Source organism: Ascaphus truei, chromosome 1, assembly GCF_040206685.1.
Source record: "Ascaphus truei isolate aAscTru1 chromosome 1, aAscTru1.hap1, whole genome shotgun sequence".
NCBI classification, from domain to species: Eukaryota; Metazoa; Chordata; class Amphibia; order Anura; family Ascaphidae; genus Ascaphus; species Ascaphus truei.
In genome coordinates this window covers 164,551,198-164,563,599 of record NC_134483.1, presented here as the reverse complement: position 1 = coordinate 164,563,599, position 12,402 = coordinate 164,551,198, and the positions used below count along the sequence as shown (strand labels likewise).

General features: G+C 43.3%; 1 protein-coding gene across 5 annotated transcripts in view; it reads left to right on the top strand.

The window, feature by feature from the left end:
* Positions 1-5,646, top strand: part of DOCK8 (dedicator of cytokinesis 8) — a 170,199-nt gene extending 164,553 nt beyond the window's left edge. For all 5 annotated transcript variants that reach the window (XM_075597445.1, XM_075597441.1, XM_075597434.1 and 2 more), the window contains one exon: positions 3,487-5,646. In XM_075597445.1, coding sequence (XP_075453560.1) covers positions 3,487-3,541 — 55 coding nt within the window. In that variant the 3' untranslated portion in view covers positions 3,542-5,646. The remainder of the gene's footprint in view (positions 1-3,486) is intronic.
* The last annotated feature ends 6,756 nt before the right edge of the window (positions 5,647-12,402 follow it).

The window sequence follows — 12,402 nt, the reverse complement described above, 5'->3', positions numbered from 1 at the left end:
GCGGGGCCCGTGCCCAAGGTTGCCACCACTCCGGATTTGTCCCGGAGACTACTGGTTTTGGCGATATGGCTATGGGTTTAGCCTGTTAATCTCCGAGTGACAGCGGGGTGCGATTGTGTTTCACGGCATTCTCCTGCATTTCCCCCTGCATGTCCCATGAACAGTTGCCATGACAACAGGATGCTACGTGATGGCATAGCGCCACGTGGTGCCCGATGCCATGGTAACGGAATGCTACGCGGCGTCACGTTGCCATGGCAACCTAAGGTAGCGCGACATCGCATAGCATCCCATTGTCATGGCAACGTGGCATCATTTGATGCCGTGCAGCCATGTCACGGGAGTTGGAGGAGATGCAGGAGAATGCCGGGAGACGCCGCCACCACAAGAGAGAATATTTATTTTTACAAAAAATTCTCCAGGTTTGCCTTCAGTAGAAGGTGGAAACTCTGTCTGGGCCCCCTGACTTACCGGGCCCAGGACAGGAGTCCCGGCTGTCTCCTCCTGTCGGCGGCCCTGGAGCTATAATCAACCTCCCAACTTGTGCACCTGATGCATGTCAGTCTGGTTGATTCCCTATTCAATATACCTGTAGTAAGAAACAGGATAACAAACTAACCAGTAAACAAAGTGTCAACGTCTATTCAGTTTGAATGGAAGTGGATTTATTGAATGTTATGTATTAGTATTATATAGGGCGTTTGACACTAGGTGGAAAATGCTGTTTTGGAATCATCGTAATGACAACATAGTAGTTTACTGGTACCTAATAACCTAAGTGATATATTATCATTTTAGTCTTGCCGTACTAGACACAGGGGGCATGGATTAACTATTTTTTTTTACAAGATTGGAACTGGGGGGTCCTCCAGAACTGAACCATGCTACCTTTGGCCCCTGGGAACCCCCAAGTTCCTGAGATTCTGGTGAAGTTACCGGTATTGCTTCATTGTTTTTTAAGGGGATCTATATGGCCATCCAATAGGAAGCCACAGCCAATGTTGTTGCAAGTTCCTACTGGCCAGAAATGTGGCAGCTATTTTGTTTCCAGAAGGAGATTTAGACCTGGTAAGTATCTTGTATAGTGGGGGATGGGGGTTACCAGTGCTGAAAATAGTTTGGCTCAGTGGGACCCTTTGGTTCCCATGCTGTAAAAAAAGAGGGTAAAAAAAAATAAGTGGGAGGAACTGCTGCTCTTTAAGCTCCTGGGACGTACAACCAGGTGCATATTAAATTATATTTACTCTCTTCACAGCATTAATTCTGCTGATGTTTATACCACCTCAGGCGCAACTCCACCCCTCCTCCACATCAAAATCCTAAAATGTGCTAAATAACTTCATTATAGATGTGTCCTGTTAAACTCCTCCCTTACTGTGGGCTATACCTCCCTTGCCATTTTAATATTGTTACCAGCGTGCCAGTGAATAAGGAGAACGCAATTGGGATGCATGGGATGCATGGTGCTCTCTTTAGTGATTGGCTGTGGCCCCGCATTGGACCCACTGAGGACAGTAGTATAGGAACCGTGGGTTTCACAAAGATAAGCCAGGGGTACTTACACAATGGGAGATCTCCCGGTCCTATGACATTTGGCCGCTGCCGTTTCGCCGCAATCAAATGACCACCGCTGATTAACCGCTACTCACCCCGCCGCTGGGGGACACCGCTAATGGCCGCTTCGCCGCTATGGTAAATCACTAACCTTGCCTTTTGCCCTAAAAACCCCTAATGTTAACCCCTAATACTACCGCTACCCCCTACCCTAAAAACCTTAACCCTTTACCCTAAAGCCCTTACACTAACCGCTAAAACTTCTACATTTAACCCCCTACCCTAAAACGTACCTTCTCGTCGGCGCGGCTGTGACGGAGGATCCTCTTGCGGCTAAACACCCAGTGGGGAGTCCTGCACCGACCAAGTGTCCCATTCTGGGAAGATCTCCTCCCTCTCCCCCCACACAAGTAAAAACATGTGTTTTTATTAGGAGGTTATTAGTGCTTGGATTGTGTTTAAAAGTGACACACTGAATGCTCATCTGCATGTCTTTACCCAGAATCCCTGGCTGCAGTGGAAGCGCTGTGTGCTAAGAGATAATGGAGGAAGACACAGTTGCTGACCTATGTGAGACATGCAAATGTGCTCCCAAGTGGTATTTTTATTTGCTGTTGGCAAGTAACAAATGCTGCAGTGACGATTCTAATAGGATCACAGTAGGTTGTAAACAGAATGAGGATTCCCAGAGTTTGTGGGTTGTGTACCATTACATTCATGTTCACAGATGGCTGGAGCTGTGTGAAGGCATTCCAGGCATGCAAGGAATGGCAAACAAACTCGCTCTGTGCCTTGTTCTTGCCACAGATAAAAATGTCTCGTTAATCCAGAATGCATTTGTAGACCTACATTTTCGTCAAATTCAAAATAGATCTACCTCATTGAATAAACGACATAAAGATCGACCCCCTGCACCATATAAACTTTATAACAAAAGGCTTAGACATGTCCATTTACTGCACATACCAATTACCATGAGCTTTAATCTTATTTTGGGATATCATTTATTCCCTCCTTTGTTCCGTGACTCCACGCATTTGGGGATTTTATCCCGGCACTTCGGTGCTTTTTATTGTGTTTCGTCGTTTTTTATATATTGATTAAAATATTTATTATTTTCAATTTTGTGACCTTGGGCGGTTACCCAATTTTGGGAATAGGCTATTTTGTGGCCTTCTATGTAGTGATATCGCACTTACTTTGTCACCTGCCTTTTGAGTGCAACTATAGGGGGCTTTATATAATCCTGGCTGATTATTTGTGTGTTCTTTACTGTTTATTCTCCCTTGCACCAGGCTGATCCTATACTACTGCATGTGTGTCTGTCTGGGGTAGCGACGTGTTCCCAGGTTATATTTATAAATTACACTGTCTATCTATGTGCACAACAGCCAGGAAGCACATGCACAGTAAATGTGTTTAGGGTTGGGGTTAACGTTAGGATTACCTGCGGCGGCCAACTGTCCCGTGGTGTAATGGTTGCAGCAAAACGTCCGCGGCTAATTGTCTTAACCCATTCCACGGAATCATGACCTCTTTTTAAGGGGTTCCATAGTTTTCAAAAGGTTCCAAGTCCCGGCATCAAAGTTGAACTTTTACAGTCGCCTGAGTTTTCTTCATGCAGGGTTGATCATCCGCTGCTGCCATTGGGGTTTGCATTACGTGGTGAAACCAGCTGCTTCTGCAGTGTGCAAGGAATTCCATGCTGCTAATTCATCTGAATCCAAAATGCAATGATGATTAAAATGATGTACTTACAAGGGGGGGAACGTGTGTGCATATATGGCACTCTTGTCCTTTAGGCCCTTATTCTATATTATTTGAAGTGGATGTTTTTGGCTTAAAATCCCGCACTTTATTATTTATTTTTTCAAACTGTACAGTATGTTTTGCTATTTTTCTGAATTCCTTGTCTTTTTCTGTTTTTTTTAGGGGGTTGATCCATAGATCCAGCTTCAGAAACAATCAGTTTTCTTCGAGCAGTTGATGAATTCCTGTCGCCAGGCAGATGAAATAAGCCACGTGGATCACAGAAACCTTGCTCTTGTCTTTGCAATCTAAACCCAGAGCCCTGTTAGAAAACAACGAGCGTTATAAACCTCAGCAAAGTACTTGTAAATTCATACTTCATATAAAACATTTATGTGACTTGATGAAGCTTAACTGAATGGTGCACAAAGTACTAAGAAAATCATGATGGGCATTTTGAATGAATGAGGATCAGCCTCTTATCTATATATTGCACAATTACAAAAGATTATTGATTTAAAGCGTTAATCCACAACATTTTTTGTTTTCTGTTATTTTACATTTTACCACAACCAGCGACCTCCCAGTTCTGCGATTTTTTATATATCTGGAGTTTTCTTGTGCTGGATTTTGACAACAAGAAACTACAAATACTGTAGGGTATCGGCTTCACCGGCTGAAAGCCGCAGAATCGTCTCACAATGACGTCTCAGCATTTTATTAGTCATCAGAGCGATTCTGACCCCGGCATTCATTTTGTCTCCCCCGGGCAAGTTTACTTGTCTAGTAGAAGAAAACGGAAACCCTCAAATGTCTCGGGAACCAGGGGTTTGGGTAATTTGGGGAGAAAAATAGCAGAAGGGGGAAAAAGTGATCAACGTCCTGTAGATTGCCGCGTTAAATTTGGAGACCGTCACACATCGGCAAATGCTTCCTCGTTTCATAGCCATATTTACTTCCAGTATTTGTATATTGTAAAGATTATAAATGGAAAAGGCTATCAATGGCAGTAGCAAATGGAATACATTTGTTTTCCTTTTTTTATGTCTGCAAGGTAGACTATAGAGTTGTAAATATGACTGTGTAAACTTATTCGCTTTGAGGATTTCATTATTTTTCAAAGTGCTGCTGAATAAGTATAAAATAACTGCAGGGGACATGCGGTAAGTTAGAAATATTTTATTAAAGCATTCTCTTTTCACTATAGCACGTTTCTCTCTATATACATATACAGTATACATATATACATACATAACCGGTACAAAGGCTTGAAGTGCTAATTGTAGTATCATATATTTTTTTACATTTACAAATGGAAAGCATATTTCACATCAGTATTCTTAATTTTACAAACTTTACCAAGATTACAATCGGAGATCAAGATGAAAGATCCTTTTTTTCTGTACTGTGTTGCTGTTGGCTCGGAAGTACAGTTTAAACTGCGCAGCAATGTACGGAGAAGCCATTAAGCACGCAAGAAGGCAACAGCGCCTTTTACATGCAAACAATGTGTGTGCTTGTATGTTCTATCAGCAACAATGTTGTACGTCTAAATAATCAGGGAGTTTTGTAGTGAAAAGTTGTACACCTCGATATTTGTATTGCTCCAAGAAAGCACGTAACTTATGTCAAAAATAATGATAATGTAATAAATAGTTTTGTTTTTTTCTGTATACAGCGGACACTGATTTCAAACCGTTAGTGTCTGAGCACACCTTTTTCATCTCTAGCTTATTATCTTTAACGTCTTGAGTATGTCAAATAAAAGTTTGGCGTCCAGTGAAGTGCTTCTCTTTGCCTGACTTTAAAGTTCACGCAAAGTGCCATGTATAACATACGAAAAGACAAGCCAATATGCAGATTTTCCCTTGTGCACTGGCTGTGAAAATAATATGCCACATTGCCTTGAAACTCAGTAGTATACACATAACATCCTGTATGTGTTGACCTCCCATAAATACTTTTGTTGAGCCATCTATGCATAGATTTATACTTTTCCATTAAAATAACCACTTTATGAAAGGTGATTTGATGCAGCAATGTAGTGAATCGACCGACCCCCTTTTTATCTAATTTAAGGCACTCACATAACAGCAAGAAGCTCAAAGTTTCAGCAACTGTATTGGGTCCTGGAGAAATGTAGATTTGTGTAGGTTGTGATATGTTTTAAGGGACCAACAGTAGAGTTTTTTTTAATGGATACAATTACAGTGTGCAGAGCTTCTGAAAGTGTACTAACAGATTAATCTCAATGACAGTCGAATAAGGCTTCATTTCTGTCAGTAGAGTACTGTGTGAGATATCAAATGTTGGCAAATACACATTAAAACATTTCCTCATTTGGATCCTTGTTTTTCTTTTTGGTAGCAGCACTTTTATTGTACGTGTGCCTAATGGCTGTTGGAATGTGACTGTATTAGCATACATGTATGTGTTTTATACATTAAATAGTTTTGGGGTTTGTCTAATTTACATAAGTTGCCCCTCTTAGTTGCAAAACATTGCACCTTTCAGTGAAAAAAAGATATTAGCAAACAAAAACTTGCCGAGACAAGAAAACACTCATTCGCAACACCCATTAATGTCTTCCTACCTGAAGAAGTAAGATCTGTAGACAGTATGTGTCGCAGGACTTTTAACACTGTTATACCGGGATCATTCACTAGGCAAAACACAGTAGTGGAATAAAATGGAATTTGAGTAAACCCGCGTACACACAGTGAATACACAAAATACAGACGAAAGACACACTTACTGTGGGTCTGGGGGCAAAACCTAGGTTAAAATAAGTGCAGTGCGCCTGCTTTGGAAGCTTACTCTGACTGGGATATCCAACCGGGCTTCCTGGTCCTCTTTCCAGCTAAAAGTCTTAGCCGCGAGCACTACATTCTAAAACGAGAAGTTGGACCTCATGTCTGACTTAGCCTCAGCTAGGCAGGCTTTCTTAGCTCCAAAAATGAAGCCGGCTGCTCTGCTATTCGTAACAGGGCAACTTTGAAAAGCCCGCCTTTGCATTACTGGCCCAAGTCACAGGATCGTCTGGTTCTCTGACTGGGGCTTCTACTTACATACCTTCCGTGGTTCTATGTTCAGCATGAAAGTAGGAGGAGCGATCAATCAGAGCATGGGAATTCCTTCCCACCAGCCAATAGTAATAGGGGCTCGTCCTTTGGCTGACGTCAGAGGAGGGCGCGCCAAGTCGACTCAGGATGCCCTGTGGGCAGGACATATAAGTTTGACCAATAAGAAACGTGCTGAGATTCTGCCGCTTCCCCCAGTCAACCCATTGCCACCTTGTGGGAAGGCTCCCCTGAGTCTGGCAGACCTGAGTGTCCTCCACACAGGGGGTCTCTATTTTCTCCAGACATAGTACTCCGCCCTGCCCCAGCCACTTAGCACATAGATACCTCTCAACATCCTGTCTCCTCTTTGAACTACAATGTCTACCCAGACTTCCTGGCACATATATGGATACATACGCTGACTGAATAGACATTTATAGTAAATGCACCAAACATGATAAAACATTTTAATACATGTTATAACTTGGGGAGACCCTTATCTATGCAAGACATAGGACTGGGATATCTGGGCTTGAAAAACAGGAGTCTGGGGGACACTGGGCAGCCCCGGTGTAATTCAACCTGTGTACTGGCAAATCATGCCTGCACGTTGGGGAGAATTAGGGGACTACCGGTATCTTTGGCCCCCAAGCTCCTACAAACAAAACTGCATTTCGACCCAAATATCCCACCTAAAACTTAAACAGAGAAAGTTTCATTAGTCTGGGGCAAAGGGAACATGAAAAGTGGAAAAGCAGGGGATACTAACTTTTGCATGTTATTTTACCTGGCCTCTGACTTATGGTGCTATGTAGCTGCCACGGACCCCACGGTTTCAGGGGTAACCAGGTGGGATTAACCTTTATTGTATAGCCTGGTTACCCCCTACTGTCACAGTATGTATTTAGGTGGTACCACACGGCCTCAATGCCCAATGCATATGACCCGGTAAATGTATTTAGTTGAGAGTGTACTGCCAATGACGAAAAATGTGAGAAAAAGAACTGTGGTGATGGTTCATCATTACGGAGTCCACTGAAAGTGTGTCCCAAAGTTGTATCCCACAATACTGTGTGTAGCACTGTGAAAGGCATTTTGAAACATGACTTCAGTACACCCAGTGCTGACTGTATTGCCACCGTGGTCATTTTTCTCACATTGGCATCACGCACTAAACTAAGAATACATTTACCAGGCCACTCACAGCAGCTACTCCAATTCATTCCAACCCATTTGAGAACCACTGGAGTAAACCTTGGTTGTAAAGGAGAACATCTATTGGATATATGTCTGTATTGTAAACTGAGAAAAATGTAGTAATAATCAAATACCTACTAAAAAGGGAAAGGAAATTAAATGGGAAAAGATACAACACAGTGGGAAATCAGACAGGTGTCTTGAAGTTATTAACTGCATAGACTCATCTCACTCTTCAGGATCTATAAAAAAAATCTCCAAGTATTCTCCTCTACGTCTGTCATGAAATACCAGACAATTTCACAGGGAGTGCAAGCACCAGACAGAATGAAGAGGTTAAATACATTAGGTTTGTTCTGACCAGAGCCAATAGGGAGCAACACAGATACAAAAAAATGGTCATGGCTTACCAAGATGGGGTTATATGGGACTCCTATCTGACTAAGTGCTGGGTGCTGTCAGAGCAAACTTACCCAGGATGCCTCCATGGCCCGTCTGTCTCAGAATATCCCAGTGCCTGGATCACCGCTTCTCCGTCCACAATTCATATTTCCAGCTAGTCTCTTGACACGAGACTAACCACGAATGAGACTAACCAACAACTGTGGTACTCTGATCAGCGTCGGCTTACATAAAACCCCAGTCTCCGTCCCAAAAAATGGAAAAACGGGTGTTGACCAATCAGAGAGGAGCTTGTATTCACTGGGCCAATCAGAGGCTATGGGGCTCGTCCATCTCTATGGCCTCTGATTGGTCCAGCGAAGACAATCTCTTCACTGATTGGACCAATCAGGACCTGGGGCTGGTACCGTGCTGTAGGTCAGCCCAAAGGGATGGGGACTCGGGAAATATGAAATGGCCAATAGGAAGCGAGCTGATGGGGCTAAGACTCAGGCACAGCTCCCCGGGTTCAGCTCCATACCTCCTGCAGAGCAAGATGCCTTACTGCAGGGAGAGAATAATACTCCATCCTTAGAGAGTGTACTCTCCCAGCAGGTGAGGGCGAAGCAGCCCAACTCCGCTTTGTCTAACAACACTGCACCTGGCCCAATACCATGGGCTGTCCTTAGATTCATGTATGGTGGCCTCGCTAAGTGAACTATGGGCCCAACATCCCACAGAATATACACAGTCAACACAAACACTGAATAAAAAGTTTTTTATAACTAACTGACTGGGGTACACATAGAAACAGGGATGGCAACCATTTTGGCTGCACTGAAATGGCCACACTGACCTTATACATGGGCTGCCAACTTGACAGGTAGGGGCAACCAGCGGGCTTAACCTTTAATATACTGAACGAGGCTGCCCCTACCATCGCAGACCCCCTTAGCACCAATCTCTTGTCCGTGTTCGCCTCTTGCATTGTATTCAAGACTGTCTCCTCTCTGCCCATCTTATGTCTACTGCTCTCTCATGCCTGAAACCCTACTCACTCGATGTCATAACTCAAGCTTCCTTTCCTCACATCCACTAAGCTCCATCTCACCCTTACGTAATGTATAAAAGTTCTCTCTATCTCTCGAAATTTGACAATTTTGCCCTAAAATGTCTGGTTTATCAAAAACATTTAAAGGGATTGTTTATAAAAACGTTTAAAGGGATCGGTTTATAAAAAACATTTAAAGGGATTTATTAATTGGGATTGTTCTGTTATGCAAATGAGAATCTCTGATCAGTTTATCACAGCTGGTGCTTACCATCCACAATTATGGAGCAGGGATTGACACATGGTTCAGCTGCAACCTGACTGTCCCAGGACTTGAGAATCTCTGCTGGGAAGATGGGGGAGAGAACATGGAGTGATCTTTAACCACCTCCTAAATCAGGAACATTAGCTTCATGCACGCTCAAGCTTTGAAACTGGAGTAGGGATGACTCAAGGTTCTTAGCAACTTCTTACACCAAAAGAAGTGCATACATAGAACAGTCTCTCAGTCACACATGTGCGGAAAAATACATTAAAATGCACTGGAGGAGCAGCAATAAGATGAAAGAAATGGATCTTCAGATGTATATAGTTTGCTTTCACATTACTTAATGCAACTGGGCAGACCATGCGGGTTCAGTTGCTCACTGTGGTCAACTTGGATCTTGCCTGACTTTTTGAGCCCGAGTCATTCAGGGGTTGGAGCAGTGTTTGTTCCCCTAGAACATGAAGGGCCTGATTAAAGAGGCACGCCTGTCAACACTTTTTTAAAATAGGTTTGAAGCAGGGGGGTCTCCAGAGCTGAACTGCGTTAATTTCAGCTCTGGTGACCTCCTTCCCGAGTTACCTCGGAAGGGTGTGCCAGTAGCAGCACAGATGAAGCCATCAATATGGCGGCTTTAAATGTCCCGTGTCCTGTGATGCATGATGTCATCCCTTGCGGCTTCCTATTGGCCCACATGACGCGACCATATAAACTGCGCAGTTATACCGGCATCACTTTTCCATGTTAAGTATCTCTGGATGCAGGGCGTCCTCGGAGCTGAAATCAACCATGATTCGAACCTATAAAAAAAAAACATAAAGGTGTCACCAGGAGTGCTCCTTTCAACCTGGAGAGTCAAGGACAAACCCAGGCAGGGGGCAACGCAACTGCCTAATCCATCTTCTATGACCTTATTGTGTTACATTAGAAATGAAGAAGAAAAAAAAAATTGGTGCATGTTATGGTAACTTCATTTTTGTAGTTAACATTTTTTTTTTTCAACTTGTTAAAAAAAAATAATAAGGAGCCGTGTTAACATTTATAACGGGAGGGGTTACATTCCAGATCATTCATGCAAAACATGTTTGCCGTTTGAAGTTGTAAATATGCATTAAGTTGATATCAGTGAAATACTGAAAACATGACCATATTTTGCATGGTGATAGAAAGACAGTGTTGTGAAATGAACACTAATATTCATTGAGAGCAAGAAAAGAGTTCTGTCTTTTGAGTTTGTGAAAAAACTATCCAATTACATTCAAAGAAGAAATATAAAACCAGCAATGTAATTGACCTTCTACTATGAATGCATCACCCGTCTAATAGTGTCGCTCTCTGGGCTTTTGAATTTGTAAAACAATTTCTTCATACAGCTCCTGCATTTTTCTCATCTATTGGAATAGAAATATGTATAACTGAAAAATGTATGTAGTAAAGAAAGACGTGTGGGTAGATGTTTTTGTCCATTCTTCCGTGTAGTAAAGTAACAAATGAGAAGAGGAGTAGGTAGTATGACACCATTGTATTAGACCAAACGATAGTTGATAAGTTACGAGCTTTCAAACCTCACAGGGTTCTTCATCAGGTTTGACAGAGATACAGACACAGAGGGTATTATATACAGTTGTAACCTAGTCCCCCCCCCCCTATCTCATCTAGGGCTCCTTTGGGGAAAACTGCTCTGGCTACTACTCGTTTTGTGGTGCTAGCATACCTGCTGGTTCCAGGAGGGCTGAGTGGCCGTGGTGGGAAGGGGCATAGGACAAGTTTGAGGATAATGTTTGTGGTTTGATCTTCGTGTACAGCGCCTCCAGCTGTGACAGGATCCCAGGATGTCAGCTCCCATCACTGCACCCTTTAATCCTCCTACCCAGTAACCGACACCCAGGCAGAGGTCTAATGAATAAGCAGCTTTTATTGTCATTCTCACTCTCCACTTCTCCTCTTTATCTCCCACAGTGCAGGACATTCTGGATGGTGCAGGCTCCATCTCTTGGGGCACTCCTTCTGGGTATTGTCTAAGCCAGCAGGCTTAGAATGGCATGCTTGCCCCGCAATGGGGAAGTCTCAGAGCCCTCTTACTCCCCTTAGGGAGAAGAGCCAGACTTCATCATATCCTCACCTCACACCCTCTCCCTCTGGAGGGTAGAGCAAGACCTCTGCTTCCTCTCTCTTCAGAGGTTAGCTCAAGACTAGCTTTAGATCCTCCCCAGAAGAGGCTGGCTCATGGACTGTACCCACCTTCAAGGGGCTGTACACAGGCCATGAGACACCACCTTCCTTCCTCTTCTAGGAAAGAAACGGGGGGTTACTGCCCATAGATTAACCCACTATGGCCTGGAATTTATCAGGGCTTATTTAGCAGTTATCCTATGTGGGGAAAAACAGGTAAGATGGGACATAAGTTGTTACATCCTCCCCCGGGTGAAAATCCCAACGACCCCGCTTGGGTCTGAATTTGTTGCACCATCCGTCATCCTGACAACTGCAGAATGACCGACAACAAATACATTCACAATCAGTACACCACGATAGTACATACAATGATAGTGCATAGATATCAGAACGTACCATCCCCTGTAACAGTGATAATAGACAATTAACACAGTAAACCCACTAACGAATTATAGTAATTATAATATTATAATATATGGGCATGATGAAGCCACTGTACAAATGAATGGGTGAAGGGTGGTATCGGGGCAGGGTGGCTTAACCCCTTAATTACCTTTGCGGTTATAAACCGATACAGTAATTAAGGGGTCAAGTGATATCAGAATGTATTTGCAATGTATTTTTCTGGCAACGGAGGGACCTTGTTGGCGGAGGGGTTTCATATTGCTGTGGTAAGTAGAACTGTATTTATTTACTTATGCTAGTTAATGTGTTTAATAATGGACAAATAAGCTATTATCCATATCTGGATAATAGTTATTTTGGCCATTACTGTACTGTATGTGTGTTTGGTGATGAGGGGGGTTGATTTATTTTAATGTAGGACCATGTTTATTTTTTTGACATACAGGGTTGGTACCTTAGGTGTGCGGGGACCTCTGGAGACCACCTGAGGACCCCCGAACGCCCACGGGTACCACCTGCGGACCCACACATGGGGGACACCTGTGGGGAAGAACTGGGGGCCC